At 35.9% G+C, this 24,464-nt stretch overlaps 1 protein-coding gene across 3 annotated transcripts in view; it reads left to right on the top strand.

Annotated features, from left to right (window-relative positions):
- The window catches only part of CNTN5 (contactin 5), a 656,184-nt gene that overhangs the window by 477,008 nt on the left and 154,712 nt on the right, over positions 1-24,464 (top strand). For all 3 annotated transcript variants that reach the window (XM_064505105.1, XM_026109144.2, XM_064505106.1), the window contains 2 exons: positions 1,121-1,324; positions 16,374-16,476. In XM_064505105.1, coding sequence (XP_064361175.1) covers positions 1,121-1,324; positions 16,374-16,476 — 307 coding nt within the window. The remainder of the gene's footprint in view (positions 1-1,120; positions 1,325-16,373; positions 16,477-24,464) is intronic.

Below are 24,464 nucleotides of genomic sequence, written 5' to 3'. Positions count from 1 at the left end.
AATTAGTGTCTAAAAACTCGGAACTTACTATGCTGGTGAAGCAGTCTGCATCTTGGAGCAGGAGCAGTGACTTTACATGCCTGAACCAGCCTTAGCTTTTCTGATTTTAGAGTCAGTTCTTCCAAGACTATCATGGGGGAAGATTACAGAATCTGCCTCATAGCTGATGTGTCAGTTTAAGTAGTAAAGACTGCTTTTTTTAAGTGTGAAAAGCAAAGGAAACAATGGAAAATAAGAATCTTATTAACTTTACTGGTACTTCTAATGCAGAGCCATCAATGCCTCTAGATTTGTAATAAATCATGATATAATCTCATACTGAATAATAGGAAATTATCTGTTTTTCTCAATCAATTATTATGAGTATAAAGGGAACAGTTTATACTTTTCAGGTGTACAGAATGATTCGCAGGATAAAAATAAAACCCAAGATACTGGCTTCAATTACCATTTTTAAAAAATCACTTTGATTAGCCTTGATCTGTCAGATTATGAGGTACAGCACTTGGTACCCTTAGTTTAAGGAATTATTCTTTGATGCTAGAGTTTTAAGATGCATGATAGGCAGGGTTCTGAAATTCTTCAGTGAAGCAGATATAGTGCGGTAATATAATCCACAAGTTGGGCTGAACAACTCCTAGAATCTATTGATTTTAAAAAACACACGTGTTTAGAATAAAACTGTTTATCCACACACATGAAAAAGTCATTGCTAGCTCTATAGGAAGCATCACATTCACTGAAAAGTTGAACAAGTAGAGAAATTAGTGTTTTGTATATTATTTCTGGCTTAACTCGGAGGATAAGAATAGGGAATTATATAACATTTTGAGGATGATGTCTGAGTCTGTTGAATAATTTCAGTAATTTTCTTGAACAAACTCTGTCCTCCGGGGGATGTGTGGGCTCAGTGCCTGTGCCATCTCCAAAGTCCCAAGGAAAGAAAACGTCCTCTTCTTCAGTTCTACAACAAACAAACAAAAAGTTTTAAAAGACTTTAGCTTTTGATTTTTTCTGGATTATTTAAATCAATTTACTGAAAATAGATTGGGTGTATCCATTAACAATACACAGCATTCTTTTTATAATTGCTTTCTTTTATTTCGCTGTTTTCTTTCAGAGATCATCTATAGTTGGGTATTTAATGAATTCCCATCTTTTGTGGCAGAAGACAGCAGACGTTTCATCTCTCAGGAGACAGGCAATCTCTACATCTCCAAGGTGCAAACATCTGATGTTGGCAGCTATATATGCTTGGTAAAAAACACAGTGACAAATGCCAGAGTTTTGAGTCCTCCTACACCTTTGACACTGAGAAACGATGGTAAGGAAGGCATTATTTTGGGGTACGGAATAGAACAAAAAATGCTAAGTCAGAAATACTGGGTGACTGTTAAGCTGTTTTACAAACTTCAGCTAATTTAAGAACCACGAATTTATTGTTTTTAAATATATGCATGCATTTACTGCAGCAATCAGCAATGGAAAAGCATCCAGGGAGACGGATTCTTTTAACACCTTTAACACTTGTGAGAATATTTAGACCTTCAAAGTCTGAGGTGTAATCTGACGCCTCCTGAAACATTTTGTTTAGAACAGTTACTCCTTTTTGCTATCCTGGTGTATCAACACTGATGTAGAGAGAAGTAAATCTGCTTCCTCAGTAACATCTAGCTCTTTAGGGGTCAGTGCTGTTGACTAAGCACAGGCAGCTAGTGCCACATGACAAGCCCTCAGGCATCTGAGACATCCGCAGGGGACTGGCAAATATGACACAGGACATAAAAGAAGACCTGTGCCCTTACAGACTGGCAGCTGGGGGCCTGGAGGTATGCCCTCGGGCATCTCCAGTGACACAAGACACATATGGTTAGACAACTGAATAGACCCCCCTAATGCTTGTAACTTTACCTGTTGCTGTACTAAAAACTTCTTACACTTCTGTGCTCTAATTCAATGTCCTGATTAAGCACCACCTACAAACACCACAATGATTTGATTACGATGATAGGTAGTCAGCTAAGTGCTTTTGAATTTCATCAAGGCATGTATCTGCAATAGTTTTTTTGGAAATAAATACCTAAATCTCATTTTTTAAAAGTGGCTTAGGAACTAAAGTTTCTGAGGCATTTCCAAAAGTCAAAAGAAAACATCTTACAATAACATGTCTTATAGAGCACTATCACATTTCAGTATAAATGATTTATTATTGGCAAAAATTTGTATCTATTTTATTATAATTACCCATATTTTCCATTTTCCAGTATATTCTATGTTTAATGATGCTTCCAACTCTTCATTTCAGCAATCAGTATATGTGATAAGAGAGAGAGAGTGTCTAAGACTTTTGTCTTGCTCATAACTTTTTCTAGCACTGAGCTATCCCTGTGCTGTAGTAGCATTACAAGGACTGGGCTTTAATAGAGATAACTTGGTTTAACAGACCAAGTAAAAAAATGTGTTCACAGATTAGAATGGAATTAAGTTAATCTTGTTTCATGGTAACTGGGTTGAAACATTCATGTCTGCACAGCATGAGTCCTCTGCAACAAAAAGCCGCATGTTTTACTGTAGCATTTCCTATTTTATTCATCCTTGTTTAGTACCTATGCTAATTATTGAGTTTTAGATGTTTAGTTTTATTGAGTTAACAAAAAAAACCCAAACTGATCTTTTCAATATTAGTCCTTTGAGAATGAAAAAATAGTGACTATCTTTTTAATCAGTTGAAACTCTGGCAAGAGAAGATAGAATTTTATTATGTCGAATTTATTATTCATATCTTACACTATTGTTACTTTATAACATAATTTTTCATGCTTTTGTTGGGTTCCAAGTGTATGCAGAAATTCAACAGATTAATTATACATAACGTACTGATAGTATATAGGCACACTTATTACAATATCAGAAGTAGAGAGAGGAAATAAGGATAAAGGCAACAATCTGCAACACTGAGCTAAGAGCTGAACTCTGTGAAGGAAAACTATGCAGATTTTCCTAAAAGTCGAGTGGGTAGTATACCAACCTCAGGCAAGTCTGTGCTTCATGGCTGGCTGTCATACCACTGTGTTAATCCAGCCTTCTGAACACTGCTGGAATAAGGGGCGGACATTTGCACATAGATGGACTGCTCCTGAACAATTTCCCAATTCCTTTTTACATATGCATGCTTTTCCACCAGGCATGCATGCCTTAATTTTTTTCCATTGAGATTTTTGAAAAGCCCCCTTATCATAATGGAGTTTTTTCATATTCGTTAGTAAATTGCTTGCTTTCCTGTATGACTGAGCAAGTTTCTCAGTGCAAACCCAAAACTTTCCACCTAACCTTGCAGTCTCTATAAACCTACCTTGAAAAAATATTAAGGAAAATTCTATGATTTAGCCACCACGTCTCATTATTTAGGACATCTACCTTCTTCTCACCTTATCCATAGAATGCAATAATATGTGCCTTTTAAAACCTATCTAGAATTGCAAATAAAATAGCCAATTAATAATATTGCTCTTTTCCTTTTTGATACAAATTGTTTTAGGTTATATTGCCTTGCTCATTGACAAATATTAAAGGCTGATGATAGAATTTTAAAAATATACATATATTATACTTCAGAGTATGGGACAATATAGCTAATTTTTGAAAACAGAGGGAGCTGAGGGTGAACTATCATAAGCACACGAGAAATTTGGCATGGCATTAGAACAAATATCTATGTACCTAAAAATTGACTTACCAGTATGTGGCTAGTGATTTTGAAGACAGCTTACATTTTGTGAAGTGTTTGAGCTATAAAATGACCTGAATCACTTCAAATTGCTTTTCCAATACTCACTTAAGTCCCAAAATCATATGGTTTCCTGAGTTCTAGTGGTCGGCATACCAGCCAGCATTTATCACACTCAGTCAGCACATTTAATGGAAACAATGGGAAGAACTTGTGCTTTTAAACAGCTTTTACAAACAGAACTATATAAATATATATATATATGTAATTTCTATTAATTGGACATATATATACATTACTTCAAAAGTCTTCTACTTGATATATTTATTATTGTTCGTGTGTGTGTGTGTGTGTGTGTGTGTGTGTTTTATTTTTTTGATGTAAAACAGTACCTATTCCCAGGGGACTGGATAGCCTGTGACAAAACACTCCTATGAGAACTTTGCTCTGTATTTATCTATAAGGAAGCAACAGAGTAATACCAAGGCTTTCTGCCAAACTCTACGAGAATGTAGGAATTTCCTTGCCTTTTATTAATCTTTTATTTCTTTAGTGATGTGTCTCAAAGGCGAATTTAGCTTCTTGATATGAAGCAAATTAAATAAAAACATCAAGAAATCCTTCAATGGATTCAGAATAAAATGAATACCTCATTTGTTCAGATGTCCTTGACAATCAGTCATTTCGTACAATTCAATTTCACTTCAAGCTGGGTTATAAAAACACTTTAAAACTCTATCTGAGGAGATAAAAAGTTTTATCAGAAAAAAAGTACGCATCATTTCATTAACTGCCTTTATAATGCATTAGAAACTTTGAGGAATTATTTAATAACTGTTTACAAATAATAAAAAGGATTGTTAAAATGGGTCTTTCCAAGCTTGGATGCTGATTGGGAGCAGTAAAATGTCTTGACTAATAAAAACAGCAGAAAGCCTCCTCAAATTTAGGAAATAGAAACCCAGGGAGTATAAAACATTCAATGTTTGATAGCATGAGGCAGTTATTTCAAGTCCACACATTTTTATTCCAGTTTCTCTTCCTTTTTTTTATCTTGTTTTTTATTTTTCTTAAAAAGATGTTAATGTCAGTGTTATTACAGGAGAGAAATAAATTGTTCTTCAGTGTATCTTTGTGTTGCTAGTGCCTAGTTCTTTTGCAGCAGTGAAATTTCCAGAAAATAGAAAACCTGTAGCATTTCAGATGCCAGAGAACACCGTATTCTGTTAGAGCAAATCTAAACTAAATCAACCGCAGTCACTGTATCTGACCAGATATATTTTTATGTGACTGAATGTAGAGCCAGGCCTCATAATTTTTTTTCAATGTCATTATAGTTCGGTGAGTTGAATTTTGTCTGCCCTAATTCTACAGATTTTGGTGAGATTCTTCATGTGATTAATAGTATTAGGTGGTCATAGGTGGTATGGATATCAAAGTATTAATTATGTTTATTCCTACTTTCATGGGAATGTGTTCTGCATGTGCTTGCTCAGGCTTACCTTTGGGATATATTGCAAATACTTGTTTCCCAACATCACGATAAGTTTGGGACAGGTAATAATAATTTCCCCAATGCCAGAAAATAAACAGTAAAAAGACCAGTATTGGGTAGAGAGTTAATAAATAATACATATAAATTAATGCAATAGAGCAAAACTAACAATTTCACAGACATAGGCAACCTGTTTCCATTAAAAATGCTGGTATTTGTTAAATAACATTAATTTTTTAATTAACATCATTAACATTGATGATAATTAGCATCAAAAAGATTGACCTTAATGTTTTATGAACCTGTCATTTTTCCTTTTCCAAAAATGCACAGATTTTCATTTCACTACCTGCATTACCGGTTTTGTCTCCTGATGCATTTGTTCGTATGGGACTAAATTCTAGAAGACACAAAATATGTCTGGATTGTAATGGGAGTTGAGAACATTTATCCAGCTGTGACTTAAACCTGTCAGGTAGTCTGGATATTCTGGCCTTGTAGGCTGCTGCTTTCTTGAGTGTTATATTGCAAGATCATTAACTTATACTTTTAAATACCCAGCCACGTTTCTCAAGTCCTGAGATTGCCAACCCATGCAACCATGCCAGACTGCCTGGACACTGTTGGAACTCCTCATGACGTCCCAAGGTGGGATTAGAACTTAAAACAATCCCATTTGGTCTTTTTCAAGCACATCTGTGTTGTCTGGGCAAAAGTCAGTGTGATTTCTGGCGGTGCACAGACACTGGCAGCACATGCGGCTGGGTGACAGAGACCATCACAGTACACAACGCCTGCTCTGGAGGCCGGCTACTGAAATGGCAATGGCCCTGGACAGCCCCTACTCCTGTACTGAACATGTTGTTTGTCCTGTAAAATTATAGTGAGACATTTCAGTGAGGAGTCATTATGCAACTGAAAATAAAAGACTTCCCATAATCTCTACTTTTTCTCTAATAAAAATATGCCCTACATTGGTTAAAAGGCATTTAATAAACCAGGCAAAAAGGACATACATATACATATACATATACATATACATATACATAGGGACAGGTGATTGTTGTTGTTTTTCCACCAGAAACAATGTTTCTTTCCATTCAGAGTTCCCATCTGTTACAGGCAGCCCAGTGGTCTTTGCACCTAAAGCTCTCAGTGAAAATCTGGAGGTGAGCAGGAAGTTTACCAAAAGCATCCATTCAATAATCCTTTGCAGAGTTTTTCTGGGGGGTTGTAGCATGGCTCAAGTGCATTATCAAAAGGCACACAAAAGTTCAACTATAGAAATTGCAAAAGATTGTGCCAAAAAAGTGTAGCGAGAACAGCCTAGGATGGTCTTTTGAAAAAATAAATGGGCTGAGCCCATGGGATTATTTGAGGAGGGTTGTGGGGAAAAGTTCTGTTAAGAGTTCTGTTACAATAACCCCATTCAGGGAGTTTTACTGCTACGTTGTCCCACTAGCTTGCAAGAACTCTGTCTACGAGAACGAAGTTGTTGCTCTTTTTAATTGGCTAAAGTAACTTAGGATTCTAGATACCTCCTCATATCATTTTGCACTTTTCTTTCTCTTTTGCAACCATGTTCTCTTGTTTCACTTCTCCTTCTGATGATTTCTGAAACTATTACACGAAGAGTTAACTGATCCATATATAGAATACTGTCAAAAGCATCAAATAAACTAACTGGAGAAAGAATATTCCTCTCAGTTCAGTTCAGTATCTGGAATGATGTCACATGAAACTGCAGCTACATTTCAGATGGAAGTGTGTTGGTAATATTATAATTAATGGCGACTTAATTAAGATTTGTGCAAAGTGATGACAAAAATAATCTTTATAGTTGCAAATGGCTTCAGATTGTTAAGAATAGTCATATCTAACATTATATGTCTTACCGTCCCAGGATCTTAGATATATATTCACATATGACTGCTTGCTTTGCAATGGTGGGATATGATAGTGTTCAAATAAGAATGGCTTGTCAGTTTGGTGATCTTCTCAATACAGTGAAATAATCTGATTGTGAACAGCAGGCCTTTAGCTTGCAGTTAGGACTGTAGTGAGTTTATAACAAGGATGATTTGTTTCTCTTGGCTCAAAAATAATGGGTATTTCAACAGTTCTTGCTAATCGAGGAGAAACACTAGTGTTAGTTTGATCTTTATTATTGAGGAAATAATAGATGCTTGTATTTGGTTATCTGAGGAGTCTCAACTGAAAGGCATTTCCCATTTAGGAAGATCTTTTCAGTTAATTGGATAACAATGAATATTAGAGTAACACTAGTTTGTGTCCTAATTGATTACAACCAGATGAAAGTTTCCTCTTCGCATGCTGCAACCATTTTAACACTATTGGTACCTGAACAGGAGAAATATATTGTTTTCATCCCTCAAAAGAATAGTGTGGATTGCAAGAAAAATGGAGCTTAAACTCAGATTTGAAGTATAAACATTTATATCACTTATTGTAGGAGAAATGAGGTTCTTCAAGAACTGTGAATATGCAATCAGCAAGATAATTAGAAACCCTATGAAAATTAAGTCCTCCTCTCAATACACATTTAGGTTCATAATATTTATAGGTTTCTGAATAGCTTTTGTAAGCCTAACCTAGATGGTCAGTAGACAATTGGAAAGAGGCAGTGGTCTTGTAAATAAATATTAGCCAGGGATGCTTGAAAGCAGGTCTGTCAAAGATTTCTTGTGTCAACTTCAGCCCAGTATCTTCTTCCCTGTAAAAAAAAAAAAAACCTTTCTTTGCCCTCCTGTTGACTCACATTCTTAAGTCTCTCATGAAAGATTGCCTATGATCTGGTATAAATGCTGTATACGAGCCAGTCTGATACCCTCATCTTTGAATGTCTAGATGAAGTTTGACTCCAATGCCAGAGGTGCTGACTTAAGCAGAAGAGCTTAGCTGATAAATTAGACATATGTAGGAAGTCTGCTGAAGTGAAGTCTAGGATATGGCTCAGTAAAGACTTCTCTCAGCAGGAAGGAGAGACAACAAACTTGGTCATTGCCACTAACTGGTTTTTCAAACACATGTAAACAGAAATCTCCCCAGTCCAAACTGTAAACTAAAAATTTTGGACTCTCATTTGAAGGACTAGAGAAAATGCCGCTACTCCTCTCATTGCTTATTCTGAGCTTACTTCATTGCCTTTGTGTCCTTAGGGACTGCCTCCAGTCTCCTTTACTTCAGTCATAGCATACCCACTTACACCTTGAAAATGAAGTGCTCTTAGTTGTACTCTGTTCTGGTTAAAAGAGCTAGAAAGCTCTCATGAGTATGTATGACGCCTTTATAAATAACTAAAAAGTATTTCATGCCAGAAATCCTGTTTCTTGAAAGGTGAGGGCTACTTAGGCAGAGTTCAGAGAATAACTGCTGGAGTAGTGAAATAGGCTGGAAAAATCAGTTTTAAAATGTGAAGAATTAAGCTGTATTTAAATGTCAGTTAAACAATTTTTTTTTGTTAAATGTGTCCTTCTTTTATATTTATACCTCCATACTTAGAAATATATAAACATCTTAGCCCTGAGTTATAAACTATAGAAGAGTTTATTCCTTTCTTGTGCTGTATTCAGTAAGATTCTTCTTTTTCCTAGGAACTAGATTACTAGGTTTCTTTTGATATTAGGAAAGGTCTCAGTAAAGGCTTCTTCCCATCCATTGCTATGTGATAAGATTTGCTTTCTGAATAGCCTATGAAAAAATCTGCGGTAATTAATTGTTCAGCATATTGCAAAACAGAATTTCACATAGGCATTTTTAGGGCTTTTCAGATGATAAATGTATTGCTCAAATTTGGCTAAAAGATGTCTAAGTGAAAGGAATATTGCAGATAATTATCATACAACAGCCATTCTTACACTAAATATTTAGAGACTTACAGAGGGTGCTGGTCCCTTCATTTACAACAAGACTAATGGCAGGTGAGTCAATAAATTCTACTCAATGCACTGAAAAATTTCTTCTGTAATCAGGAGGTAATGGTTGGGATCATCATCACATTTGAGTCAATTTGGTTTACACTGTGATTTGCACTGTCATTTAAGTGTCTGTATTCAGGACTCATTCTTTCAAATAAATATTTATAATATTTGAAAGTACAGGTTTTCAAGAAAAATTCTAAATATTCATTTGTCACAAAAAGACTATGATGGACAAGCCTATTTTGCATCATGCAAGAAATCGTACATGAATATCGCTTCCATGGTCTCTTTGTCAAAATCTTCTTATTTTTGAATAAATACTCACAAAACAGATAATAATTCCAGTGAGGTAAGAAATACATTTTCTGACCTGCAAAACTGTTAAAATATTATTACACAGCAGGACAAGCCATCACGCCTCAAAGTGTTTCGCAGAAATCGACAGACACATCCAAACTTAAAAGAATTGCTGATAATTTTGTGATCTATGCAGGCTGTAAAAGATCCAGTTTAACATTCCTACACTGTCTGATCAAGACCAGGGACTTTGCTCAAAGCTCTCAGACAAATTTCTAACAACACAGTTTGTCTCTTTTGCTAATAAAATAATGGCAATCATAAATCTGTGCCTAATTTTTCTCCTGAATATACAGTATAGCCAATCTTTGGGCTTCATTTTCTCCCTGGCATTCTAGTGATGTTTAGCCAGGAATCTTGTGTTCTTTTCTAGCTACTGCCTTGAAAGTTTATCAGCCCCTCATGCAAGAGTATCCCCCATAACCTGTGCCGTTCAAAACAAGTTTACAGCCTGAGTTAAAGAGCTATTATTTAAACAGTTTGAAACAAACCCAGATCATTTCAGCTGAGGTGATTTAAGGAATCATCATGAAAGCTTATTCTCTGAGAGATTCAAGCAGGTAGTTAGTATCTGGAAGACTAACAGAAAGAAAACATTAGCCTCCACAGTCCACGCAATAAGAGGATGATCTGTATGGACAGGCCTTGTTTGTCTGCTTTGTGGTAGAGATTTCTCAGTAGCTTGTTTATTTTCACGTGTGGGCAAAAAAAAATGTTCTTGCATGGATAGACTCACAACTCTTCTACACTCTTCACTTGAGCTTTAAAAGTCATGGGCTGGCAGGCAGAGGGAAGAGGCAGAGCAGTCCTGCTCAGAGTAGTCGTGACTGATATTCCACCTGTAGCTTGTTCAGTCATGCTTCCCTATAGAAGGACTGGCAAGCAGACAGCAGTCCTGCTACTTTATTCCATTCTCCATTTCTGTTAAGTGGCCCAGAGGGGATAATGTAAATGATTTTAGCCGTAGCCACATCTGTAAATGTTTGCAATTCCATTACATCTATTTCTGTGGTATTTCAGCACCTCACAGTCAGTGTTGATCACATTATTGTAATTTAATGAATTGTGTTATCTCTGTTTCATGAAGGAAAGCTAAAATGCAGACAACAGCGTGTCTGAAGGTTCATAGGCACTTTGGGTAGCAGAGATGTGAACTCAAGTCACAGATCTGCAGCCAAGTCAGTGGAACAACTTGTTAAATGAAAACACTTATTAAAATTAAACTTGTTTTTTTCCTGGATTTATCCTTACATGAGTCGGAGAATATGTTATAATTGTTCTGTGATAATTTCATAATTGTAAAAACATATCTGAAAGAGGGAATAGGGAATCATCTCTTCTCTAAATATTCTGCTCCATTTCTGCCTGTGTGTGACTAAAAAGCTGTTAATTTTAGCAAGGTCAAGATGTGCTTAGTCCTGGGAAATGTTCAGTCATCTGAAATGGTCCCTTTTTCAGTAATCAGAGATAAAATAGACATGTCATTAGTGAGTCATCTCAGTTTAACTTCACCTGACAAGGATGGACAGTAAATATATTGTCCAACCTGGCCCTGGTTGGGCAGTAATACAGAAAACTCTCATTCTGATACACACCAGTGGGGTAGAGACCCAGAGATTAGCAAATGTTAGGTAAGACAACTTGTCTCAGAATAAAGGTCAGTATAAGATTTACCTAAACAAAAGGGAAAGAGTGGATTTTACTCCTTTTTTTTAATCCTCATTAAGCTTTCATGATTTGATAAATTAGATTTATTTTGGACCAGTGCATTTCATACCACATGTGAGTTCAGCAGCTTGGCCAGAAATGGCCAGGAAGGCACATCTTATGAAGTCAGGAGTGTTGTAAGCCGATTAATTAGTCTAAGGAAGATTGAATCACTGGGGTTGTCTCTATAAAGCATGGAGGTAGAAGACTGTCAAAAGGAAGGTGTTTTCATGGAAAGATGAAGCATGGAAGCATGAGATTAGCTCACTGTCCCACTACAGTGCTCAGACCATGTGATCTCTCTGATTTGTTATCCATTTCAAAATCTTATATTATGTTTTTATTCTGTGCTAATCAATTTTATATTTCTTGTTTAATAAATGGAAATAAAAAATGACTGAAGGGATTTTTTATGGCTTTAACCAAATGTCTGAAAGAGAGTCATGTATACAAGTTTGAGAGAGAGTGATTCTAATGCACCTAGCTCAAGGCCTAGGTATTTCTTAAAAGTTCAGGTTTCTTTGAACACCTGATGCAAATGAATAAAATTATTGATGAAAATGCAGATGATGGTTATTTTATTGTTACTGACTCATAGTGACCAAAAGAGAAACTGGGAAAGATAAAGAGCCTGCAGGTATGGTAGCCATGGCAAAGCAATTATAGTAAGACTCAGGAAGGCAAGGCCTTGATAATTCCCTTGATGCCTATGCAAATGTAGTGGCCACCTTGTTCTCCAAGGTGATAAATAATAAAGATGAAAAATGTCCCTTTGCTATAATAGACTTTTGTTTCCTAATTTCTTTCACAAGGAATATCGGTATCATAGAGACACCAAGCAATTGCTCGGTAATTTTTCATCTTTCTGCTGGTTGCCAGAGGCATGTCGCTTGCTAATATAACAATAACCCAGAAGAACAGGACATGGTACAAACTATTAGCAGATCAGCATTTCATTAGGAATATAAAATGATGGCTTGACTTGCAGCGAGCATTTGATATTTGTACGGATTGCATCTACTAATGGTAGTTAATGTGAGTCAAAAATATAAGATTTGAAAGATAATTTGTCCATCAGATGTGTACATAAGCACCGTACAATTTCAGAGGCAAGAATAATTTAATTATATCTTGAGATGCATTTTTTCAGGGCTAAAAAAGCAAATGTTTAATAGTATATGACAATTCAAAAAATCAGTTTCCAATAACAAAGTTGTATGCTAAGGCATAAAAAAAATTTAAAGTTATCAAATCACTAAACCTTTCAGACAGTCTGCACAGTCAAAATATGAGGTTTAAAAGAACACCTAAGGATTATAAGGCTGTATCATAAAAATTAAATGAATTATTATCAACAGGGCTCATTACAGATGAACTTGGGGAGGTTCCCCTTACAAGACTGAAGTTCCCATAATTGCATTTTGAATAGAAGAAATTTTAGAGTAAATACTGATGTTAGAAATACTAACAAATTGCAAAGGCCAAACTCATGCAACGGTTCTAGAGGAACTGGGATATGTACCATATCCCTTAGCCTGACATCAGTCCTAGAGGAATAGTAGGTAGAAATACAATGCCTTTTTTTTTTAAAAAAAAAAAAAAAAAAAAAAAAAAGATTCTTAGAAGTATCTAAGGAGCCACAGACCAGTAAGTCTGACTTCTATATCAAGCATTTTGATAGAAAATACAAAGAAAAGTATGACTGTGTTTTTCACATAACCATATAGTAGCCTTACCATATAATCATATATTATTAAAATGGCTTTTATAGATAGGAATCATGTCTCCATCTGTGTACAAATTTGCTGAAGAGTCAGAGCGAATATGAATAAGGATGGTCAAGGCAGAACAATGTACTTTAATTTCAAAAAGCTCTGGACAAGGTCATTCATCGAAGGCTGCAAAGAAATTAAATTCTCAGAGGGGATGAAGGGTAGTCTATTCTGAATAAACAATGGATAAAAAATTCAACCTTTTATAGAAGTACCTGATCAGTTTCCAGCATGAAGGGACATAATCAGTGAAGAAACAAAACTTTTCCAGAATCTCACCTTTCAACATAAATGATCCAGAAAGGAAGTGAACATTGAAGTAGTGAAGCTTGTTGATATGAACTTTTTCATGGCAGTTAAAACTAACCATGAAGAGCTGCAAAAGGATGTCATAATACTAGAGTGGCTTGTGATAAATTATAATGACATCCAGTATCAAATTATAGAATACCTAAACCTAAAAATATAATAACTTTATTAGATACCTCCAGTCAGTAAAGAGATCATGGCAGTATTGTGGATGAACATCAGCTCATTAAATAGCAGTGCAAAAAGCCAAGTAGAGTGGAATTGTCAGAGAAGTAATAGAGAAAAAAAGACACAAAACCCAACAACAACAACAACAAAACCCAAAACATCTATGATAGAAATCTACAATAGAAATATCCATAACTTCAATATGCCATGTATGTTCCCATCTCAAAAATATATAATAGAATGTGAAACAATACAATAGAGGCACTAAGAATGATCTTGAGTTTATTAAAGTTTCTGGACAAGGAAGAATTAACAGTCTATGATTTTTCATTCTGTAAAAGACACAACCAAAAGGGAATATAACAGATGTTTTATAAAATGATGGGTGACTCAGCTGAAATGAATCAGAAACTGATATTCATAATCACAAAAAAAGAACAGAAAACAGTAAAGGAAATCATCAGGTAGAAGTTATAAAATAAATAAAAGAATATTTTTTCACTAGGTGTTTATTTAAATTATGAAATTTATTGACACAGTATGAGCCAGCATGGACATTTTTACTGCAGATTAGGCTAGGAATGACTTTAATCTAGGATAGAAAAAAAATTAATTAGGTAGAATTGAGTTGGTGCCCTGGCCCTCTTTGAATACTGAGGACACAATGGATAATTTCTTTTTTTCTACAAAAAAATACTTTTTGATCTTTAATGATAGAACTGGTCTAGACTTTCGCTTTGCTTTTCATACAAGGGGCAGTATTTCTCCAGGGTCTCATAAAACAGTCAAAACATTGAGTTAGTCATGATTTTGAGGAAAAATGGGTCACTATTGCTACTATCTATAATACTTGCCCAAGTATGTCTTTAAAAAAGCCATCCAGTGCTACTTATAAAGCCACATTATTTATGGAATTACACTGTCTGGATTAGAAGTATTTTATGCTTTCTCCTTTTGTTGTTATTTGATTTATAAATCAAATGCATTTAGATTTTCTAATTTAAGCTCCTAAAGACATATTTAAATAAATATATATTTAAACATGAATTTGCATTCTCATTTGGAAGGACTATTTCTCTTTTTTGCTTTGAAAAGAAGGGAGAGCAGATCAAGGAAGAGAAAATAGGGTTACAGGGAGCCTATGATAGGGGCATTTACCCAGGGATCATAGGTTTGTCCTGATGCTGCCTAAATATAACATCTTTTTTGTTTCTTTCTTTCCACTTTACTTTGTCAAAAAACTTATCCTTTACTGGGGAAAAGAAAAAGCAAATTTGGTAGCAAATGGTAAAACAAGGGGAAACGTACATCTCCCACAAAGTGGATGACTGCTTTAACTAGTTAGCTGCTGTGTTTACTAGTCAAATGTAATTCTTGCTGATTTTCACTGATAATTCTGTGCTGATTTGAGGAATCATCTCAAAGAAAGTTCAACAGTACTTTTTGCAGGGGGAGGAGGGTTGGTTTTTTTTACTACCATTTCTAGCAAAAATGTTTCCTCAGCCACCCCTTTGTAGCACCTCACTCTAGTCCTACACTGGCAGACGCGACAACAGACCCAAGCCTTTGCAAAAAAGAGGTCCCTTCTAGACTTAACGCGCAGGAGCTCGCGGGACTGCTCAGGAGCAGCTCGGCTGCCATGATAGAGCACGGCAGCTCCCAAGTCCCACACGGAACGTGTGAAGGAATGGCAGTATATGGTTTCCCATTTGAGGAACATACATATATATATATGTATGTGCGTTGTTTTTCCTGCCTATCCCTGGCAACTAGTCTTCTCTCACCTGCAGATCTTATATTTCTTTGCTTCTGTGTTCTTCATTTTGGATCTTGCCTTTTTTTTTTCCTTGCCTAAGATGCCTCTTTTTTTCTCTCTCTTGTTTCTATTTTCTTGCTCTAGAATTCTTTGGAGCCTCTTGTATGATATTAATGGGTTTAGACTGGACTTGTCTTGCTGCTACTATATGCTTAATATGCCCACAAATCACATTTTGTTCAATTTTCCTCATCCAAAAATCTGAATAATTCTTACTTTGCTTAATATAGTTTTTAATTCCCAAGTATCACCTACCCCCAAAGTCCTTCTGTTATGTGACTGACCACAGCTGTTAGAGACATATTCCCCTCCTGCCATTCTGACTATGACATTTCCTCTCTTTAAGTCACATCAAATACAAACTTCTCACCTCACCTTACATAATCTCTCTCCCTTCACTGCTCATTTCTCATTTCCTAAACTCTTGAAATTCTCCAAGGCTGTCAGTCACTCCACAGCAAATTGCAGATAACTCTGTTGATGTCAATGTTTATATTTTTGACATCCCTGAACGGTGTTATAGTTGTGTTTAACAGTACTGAGCATGTTGTCTTGATTAATTAATGATTTTCCAGATTAAAAGGGCCACAGAAAATAAAATAACTGAACTCTGCACATGCATGTCTGTGTGCCTGTGTGTGTTTCTGGGTATACAAACATGTTTGCAACATCTGACTGTTTCTTGCTGATTCGAGAAGATCCTCAATAGCACAGGACATGATATGCTGATTTATCTGTCACAATTGTCACTGCACTCGTAAACAAAGTTTAGGTCTATGAAAAATCTCATCCTTCTAAAATTGATTGCCTACTTTAATCTTTCAAACCATAAACATTAACCCATGCTTGAGACAATAAATCCTTTCCTTAAATTTGCTGTTGTGCTGCTGGTAACCTTAAAGAGTGTTTTAGAATATGTATAGGACCTAAGCAGAGCATACTGCATTAAATGAGGCTATTTTTATCAATTACCAGCTTTGCTGCTGTGTAGGTTCAAAAAGCAAGCTGCAGGGTTTCTTTGTGATAACCTTAGCATATGGAAAACTAGTGATATTTCATATAAATATTCTTTATTTTGCAGGTGTGATGGGGGAATATGAACCAAAAATTGAAGTCCATTTTCCCTACACAGTTACAGCTGCTAGGGGAACTACTGTTAAGATGGAGTGTTTTGCACTCGGCAAGTAAGTACAGTTTCTTTCATAATTAGACAACATTGTTTATTAAGATGTGACACGCCTAATTTGGGGTTTCATTATTTTGCTGGATTTCATTTTAACAGACAGTCCTTACGGCACACACAAAGTAACCATTTGACTAAGTGGCCAATTATGAATTCCCTGCCCAGCCATTTCTGTGGACAGTGATTCATACAAGTCAAAACACTCTTTATCAGAATGAAAAGTCACATTCTTATAAACAAAAAAGTTTTTATTAAAAAGTCTTCTGCTTATCAGACTTGTGCATATATTCACTGTGATAGAACAAATCAGTAAATTGCACTTTTTTTCTACAAAATTATCTTAGTTGAAGAGTAAATGAAACTAGTAGCTTTTTTTTTCCTATACATAGTTTATGTATAAAGACAACACCAAAATGTGCTATGTCTTAATATATTTTGTGGCAATGTCAATTATCTAATTTCTACCTGGCCTGCTAGCACTCCTGGACATCAGGGTTTTAATATTCATATCCAGGGGATTGGTAGTGAGTTTAGGGACAGAAAGGTTTTAGAAAGACTTCTTTGCAGTTTCATACACTTTAAATGGAGAGTGAAATAACCACTAGATGCTTTTCAGATTACAGAATACATGATGAAACTGATAACATTATGCAAGGATTTTTTTGTGACAGTCAATATTACCATTGTTGCCAAAATAAGTGCGGCAAAGGTAGTATATAGTCAGATAGAACTAAACAGCAATGTCAGTGATTCAAACAAATTATTTTTGCTTCCGTATGTGGAAGCTGCTAAAAAGCAGATGTTCCCTGTGACATGTCACTAGAGATATATAAACAAATAGAAAAGGTAGAACTTTTCACAAATATATACCACAAAATTCTGTGTGTGTCTCTGTGTCTTTGTGTGTGTGTGTGTGCACGCGCACGTGTGCACATGCATGGGCAAGAAATCTCACTGTATGGGATATAAGAATTCAGTTCCTTTTTCTGGTTTCTTTTAGTCACAGTTTTCCCCCCATTCAGGCTGCTGAATATAATGTATCCCGCTCATAGATATTTAAGCACATACAGTTTCCTTACATCCTGGCCTGGATTAAGCAGTAGTAGAAGGATTTGTCTTTGTATCTCTTGCAGTGGAATTTCACAATTCAGTTAGTCCAGGGCCATGCCGGGTGTACGTTATCCTCCACACTGACTCTTCCTACTTGTTTATCAAAGCAGGAACAAAACAGAAGAGGAGAAGAATTTTAAAGCAGCAGTTCAGATACCTGAGGTTTACCACTCCAGATTGCTAGCAAGTCTGGTTTTCCAAAACAACCTTCCAATGGAATTTCACAATTCAGTTAGTCCAGGGCCATGCCGGGTGTACGTTATCCTCCACACTGACTCTTCCTACTTGTTTATCAAAGCAGGAACAAAACAGAAGAGGAGAAGAATTTTAAAGCAGCAGTTCAGATACCTGAGGTTTACCACTCCAGATTGCTAGCAAGTCTGGTTTTCCAAAACAACCTTCCAAAACCTGTCTTCATTACCTGAGAGAGATTTTTCTTTCAGGTTTTGTTTTGTTTGTTTTTTTAACCTCCATTTTCATGGTCATTTTGACCTTCACATGTCACTGGATTTTTTTGTTCAGCAATTTCCCTTAACAATTCCTGTTTATTGGCTGGACAAGATTTGTCTAAACCTTTTGTTTCCCTTGTTGCCTGTTTCTCCTGATAATCTGCAATTGTTTAGCTAAAATCCAGATACCCTCAATGACCAGGTCCACAGAGAATATTGCTAATTACATATGGATTCTGACAATGTTTTCTAATTTTATCCGTTCAGGCCCAGTGAAGTTGAAGGAGGGACAGGGCACAGTCTAATCAGTCCAACCAAAATGTTGGAGACCACAGACCCTGTAGAGAGAGCAATCAGGACAACGGGTTTTGCAGATTCATTCACCAATCCAATGTAAACACTTGGAAAGCAAATATGAGGGGAGAAATTCCTTATGGTAAAACACAAGCCCTATATTTTATATAGTAAAGGTAAGGAAAGAGGTACATGAGAGGGGAGAGAAAAGCAACAACTAGAGAGATTCCCTGAAATGCTGAGAAATATGAGGAAAGAGCTGTTTTGTAGAGGTTGGTGGCTGCAGGCTCTCTTCTGTCAGCAATGCTAATTGCTTTTCTGCCTCATCAATAGTTGCCATGAGGCCCTTTTACTCTCTTGGCAATGGCTGAAACAGTAACCAGGATATTATGGTTTTTTCTTCATTTTTCTGGAATTAAATTGCGGCTGCTGACAGATTCCAAGTCAACTGTCATTTTCCCAGTGAAGAGGAGGTATGCCAAATGTCCTCTTTCACATCGATCACTGACAGGCAAGAAAAGCAGCTACAAATACTTTCTATCATCAGCACCTTGAGATTTACTAAACCCTCTCAAACAGTCAGTCAGTATTCAAACAGACACACAAGGAAGACTAAGTTTGACAGCAAAGGCTTCAATTAACTTATTTTCAGGTTCATATTTGGCGTTAACCTCTAACAAAAAAAAAAAAAAAATCTGAGCCATCAAGGAATTTAAGGTTATCTAATAAGTTGACCCCATTTGCTGCTAGTGTAATGGGCAACTATTTTTACCATACACATCCCTTATCTTCTTTTCACAGACATTAATGCACAATCAAATCAGCTGAGTTGAAATTGCTTTCAACCAGATATGGTAATAATTACATGAATGACATTTCAGGCCTCATTTGAAACCTGGAGGCTGAGGTAGGAGATAGAAATGCAAGAGATTTCCCATTGTTTTTCATTTTTGCCACTCTCTCTTATTCCTGGTACCTTTTACAGATCTTTTCTTGTTACACTGCAATTGGTGCACATTTCAAAAATGAATCTGTAACTAGTTACTTCTTTCTTTATTTAGTGTTTTGAGATTTTGTTTTTTGCATTCTTGGTGTAAATAACACACAAATTCTTACAGTCTTGAAACCAATGTGCTGCTGTTTTACTCATGCTTTAATTTAGTTGCCTGACATGGTCCCTCCTCTATCCAGCGTAACTGTAAGAATGACAGAGGTTCCACAGCGATTTCCAGTAGCTGGCATTTGGGAAACACTCCAGAAAAAGCCTAGTCTTTAGTTACAGATTAATGATTTATTGATAGTGTTTATTTAGAGCTGCCAGTCACTACGTCTGTAGGAATTAAAAATAAATAAATTGGAGCTAAGCACTTTTTGTCTCCAAACTAAAAATCAAATGACTCAATTTCTCGACAGGCAGAGATCTCCTGAAAATGATTTTTTTCTGACCCAAACAATATGTAGCTGGTCCAGTTACAAGTGGAAATACTATGTTACTAATGTCACTTTATTTGATAAGTACTGGTACTAAAGAATTCAAAATATGACAGGAGTGTAGTGCCTTGAAATGATGTTATTTGTATTAGATAATGCTGCTCATGATGAGCAACAGTCATTGGGTAAGAAATCACTGCAGAGGTCTATGGTCAGTTTTTGAGGTCTGCCAGGCAGACAGAGGAGCCAGAAATAAAATTTGCTGTAATATATACCAGTGTATATTTTGCAATTAGAGATCTTCTGTGATTTCTGGCGTGTATTTATGCTGGCCCACTTTTATTGAAAGGTTGTTTTTACTGCTATATTTACTGTCATATCCCACAACAACTTTGTGCTTTGATTACCTCTGCATTTCATATATTTGCATATATAGCATACAGCTGTGTTTTCTGCCACACATATCATTATGTCATTTCAATTAGGAGCACTTGAAACTTTTGTTTTTTTTTCTAATATGCCAGAGCGTCATATTTTTTTGGAAAAGAGTCAAAAAAAGTTTTCAAGACCTGTCCGAAATTTGCATTAAGCATATATAAATACATATATATATGTGTATATATATAAATTTGAAAAGGGTCTACTTTGAACATTGCTGGATGGAAAAATTCAAAGCACCTGTAACTTTCATATTTTCTAACCAACAGTATGTTAATATTTGTTCTCGGTTAACACAATTCACTGCTTGTGCCAGGTATCTGTTGTTATTTAAAAAGACAAGCTAATCTTTGGTAAAACAAATAAATGAGCTTGTTGGTAATCAGGTAGTTGTTTATTGTCCAAATTATCCTGATTCTCTAACAAGACCATCACTCTGATATCATTTATTATATAAATCAGCAAGACAAATCATGGTCTTATTCCTTGTGTAGGTTATAGTAAAGAAGCTATGACTTTCCCAGCTGGCATACTTGCACAGATTACCGTATTCCAGACATTTCCTGCTCCATTAATGCAATTTCTCAAGCACTGCCTGCTGTCATAGGGTCCTGCCTTTTGCATTTTCTCTCACATAATACTGAATTCACTTGCAAGAGCTTCTGAGAGTAACTGGTTAATTCTTTCATTTATTTTTTTCATGTACTTTTTCAAAGAGAAGAATTATATTGGCTTCATTTTGCTCCCCATTAAAAATATGAAAATCATGGTGCTGATAGGTAAAATGACTTTAATTTCTGTCCCCACCATATGCCATATTCAGTAATCAAGTTCTTCCAGCAACTGCACTCAGATAGAGCATTCTTAGCTTTAACATTGACTGACTTTGGAAGTATCTTTATCTCATAAGTGCCTTTAATGCTATGATTTTGACATGGGACTGAAAAGCAGGAATAGAGGGAAATGAATGTTTTTGAAGAGCCTCAAAATGAACAAGTTTTCACAGTTCAAACAATGACAAAGGACTGTTCGTCCAAGCTGGCATGAAGTGCTGTAAATTACACTCCTCTTGAATGAGCATAGACTCTTGCCTTTTCCAGAGGAAAGAACAACAACAAAAAGGAAAAATGCCAGTAATATATAGCTCCTTTTTTCCTTTTTTTTTTTTTTTTTTTTGCATATAGCTCTAGGTTGTTTTCTACTTTCCCGTTAAAATAATCTTTCTACAGTCACTCTCTCACACAGATTTTTTAATGCTGAATTGTGTGTAATGCACTCCCCTTGTATCACCCTCATACTTCAACCTTTTTCTCACTGCATTTTTTGGACATGCATCACACCATGCAGCAGCTTCTATTTTATTCTTGATATAAACCTCATACTCCATTACTTTGCCCAGCCAGAGATATATATATGTTTGTCTTAGGATAGTGCCAACAGCCAATTTTGAGTGGGTAATTACATTTTATTTCTCATCTGAACAAATTGGAGGACGTGGGCAACACTTTAGGTCACGAAACATCAGTCTGAGTACCAAGCTAAGACTGGTATAGTTTGCTTTTAAAATAGAATCCCTGGCCCTTGTAGATCCTCTAAAAGATTGCTTTGCTGAAAAAAAAAAGTAAAGTTTTATGCATCCTTTTTCACTATAGTTGTTTTTTAACCACATAGATCAGCAGATAGATTTTAATCAAAAGAATCAACAGACAACAGTGCTGACAACCAATTTTTCTTACATTCCATATGCTTGTGCTTTCTGCATTTTGGAGACATTGTTTTATGCTAGTGCCAATTTTGTATAATAGAAACATTTATACAGTATATCAACATTCCTTGCAAATGCTAGCTTAGGTCATTTTAGTAATGTCAAGACCATATTTTTATTGTGAATATTCTTTCTTAAAGATAAGATTAAAAAAGAGATATTGACTTCTTTTTATTACTGAATTATGGTAAGACTGTTATGATAGAAGCATTGTTCATGTTGTTAGAGTTAATGTTGCTTTAATAATTCCATTGTAAACTCTGTTCTGAAGAGACTTATAGCTCGGTCATAAATATGCATCCCTTCTGTAATATGGGCTGCAAGAACTCAGCCCATTTTTAAATCTTGCTTTCTAAATGAGATAAAATAAAAAAAAAGAAGGTGAAATTACATATATTTAAGTCACACAAGTGAATGAAGTTAAGTTACCCATAGTCTGCAAAATATTCCAAAATGTTCTCTTGAAATACTAAAATCTTTGAATCAATTCTGTTATATCTGCAAATCCATGGAATATACAATTTTATATTATCTCCTTGACTTTTTTTTTAACTGAGTTTTCTAATTGTTATTCAAGGTTTTATTAAAAATACAATTATTTATTTTAATGTCAGCATCAATATTTTCATTACAGACTATATAGATGTACAGAGAGCTTACTGTAGCTTTTACAACACACAAAGAAAGACAAAAAGTATTTAGGTAAATAAATATGATATCTGAGCAAAGGTCAGGGAGACGATATAAAAAATTGGCATCAACTAGTGAAGGGCATTTGACTGGAGCTTAGGAGAATTTGTATCACAAAAATTGGACTAGAGCAAAGCCTAAGTGTAGTCTCTTGGGGGCCATGAAATAGCTGAACAAAAGAAGTTATTTTTGTTTGAGTCCCTCATTAAGACAATAACAAAGTACAATGGCTATAGAGAAGGTTTCTAACTATTGCGAATTTTTTTGCAGGTGTAGAGAGATGGACTTTGAAAGCCCTCGTGTTAAATGAATGTTTATTGTGAGGTCTGGTCGGCATTTGGCAAATAGCATAATTGAAATGATGGGAGTAATTTCCAAAAAATGAAGGAATGTTAAAGACATTTTAAAAGTGCATCTTTGGTCAAAACACCGGTGAAGATGTTTTCTTGGTTCTTGTTTTTCTTCCTCTGAATTTAGCTATATGTGATTCCTTCCAGACACACAAATTCAGACAATCATCCTAAAGTAATAAGTCCCAGATCCAGGTTGCACATTTCTCTAGCTAACATCCTCACTGGTATCCCAAAAGAAGCTTCCAGCATTTCCCCCATATCATTTCTTAATTGCAACGATCAAAATGTAACCCTGCCTGCTAGTCAAATCTGAAAAAAAATATGGCTTTTCCCTTCAGTCCAGCAGGTAAACTGTGCTGCAGGCTTTCCATAGCTCAGTCCCTGACTTTTATCCTTCTGTTCTCCAGTCTTGACAAATCCCGCATTACCTTGGTTATATCATCCATATTGTTGCAGAAACGACATTCGTGTGTTTTCTGCAGACAGCTATGTCCCGTGTGGGTTCAGACCCAGCAGGGTATGTTACCTGCTAGGAACTGTGGAGAAAAGCAGACACCACCTTCCCAAAATCTGACTACCTCTCACTATTCCTATGTCAAAACAGGTCTCATGAGGATTTCCATTCCAAGATCAAACTCCTCTGACGTAAGGCTCCTTAATATAAATCTGTGTTGCTGCCTCCTGCTCTAGCCCAGGTGTTATGCCAAGGAGCAGCAGAACCAATGCACTGATCACAGTTTAAAACACAGCTGCAGCTAACTCCTGTTAGTTATGTTACACTCAATCCCAAGGGCAGCAGGGTGAGTGAGGGATCAAGGGGGCAGGCTGCTGAATACCAGAGGAACAGAACTTGGGTGCAAAACGATACTAACATCTGTGGTGTAAAACGGGTTTCGCTTTTTTAGAGGCAACTAAAGCAGTTCTTTTGGCCATTTCTTTGGAGTATGCCAGAAGATCTTTGTAGTTTGGCGCAGTCAGAGATACAGCTCGGAAAGGTTGTCTGACGTAGCATGACCATTCAGCACCAGCAGCTCCTCCTCTTTAGGCATTGTATTTTGGAGATGATGTAAGTCTTGTACTTTTGAACGAACGTGCTTGCCTGTGCCCACAATAATGGTGACACACAGAGACATCTTGGATATTACAGATAATCTGATTCTACATTCAGGATATTCAGTGCACATTAACAACTGCCATTTCCACTGATTTCCTTGTGCTAGCAGCGCATACATTCTTATTCTCTGCACTGGAACTGCTGGCCAAAACAAAATATGGAAGAACATGATGAATCTTTATATTGTTTGTGATTGATAAATGAAGGATGGAGGGCTGAGGAATTCTAAACAGATTTTAAACAGTTTTCAGGCAAAGAGAAAGCTAATTCTGACTTTTCTGAGTATGACAATGACATGCCAAGATCTCATGGAGCAAATCATTCTAGATTCTATAGGTCCAATTC

Source organism: Dromaius novaehollandiae, chromosome 1, assembly GCF_036370855.1.
Source record: "Dromaius novaehollandiae isolate bDroNov1 chromosome 1, bDroNov1.hap1, whole genome shotgun sequence".
NCBI classification, from domain to species: domain Eukaryota; kingdom Metazoa; phylum Chordata; class Aves; order Casuariiformes; family Dromaiidae; genus Dromaius; species Dromaius novaehollandiae.
The sequence above is the reverse complement of the archived record's forward strand: the minus strand, read 5'-3'. Positions and strand labels throughout refer to the sequence as shown.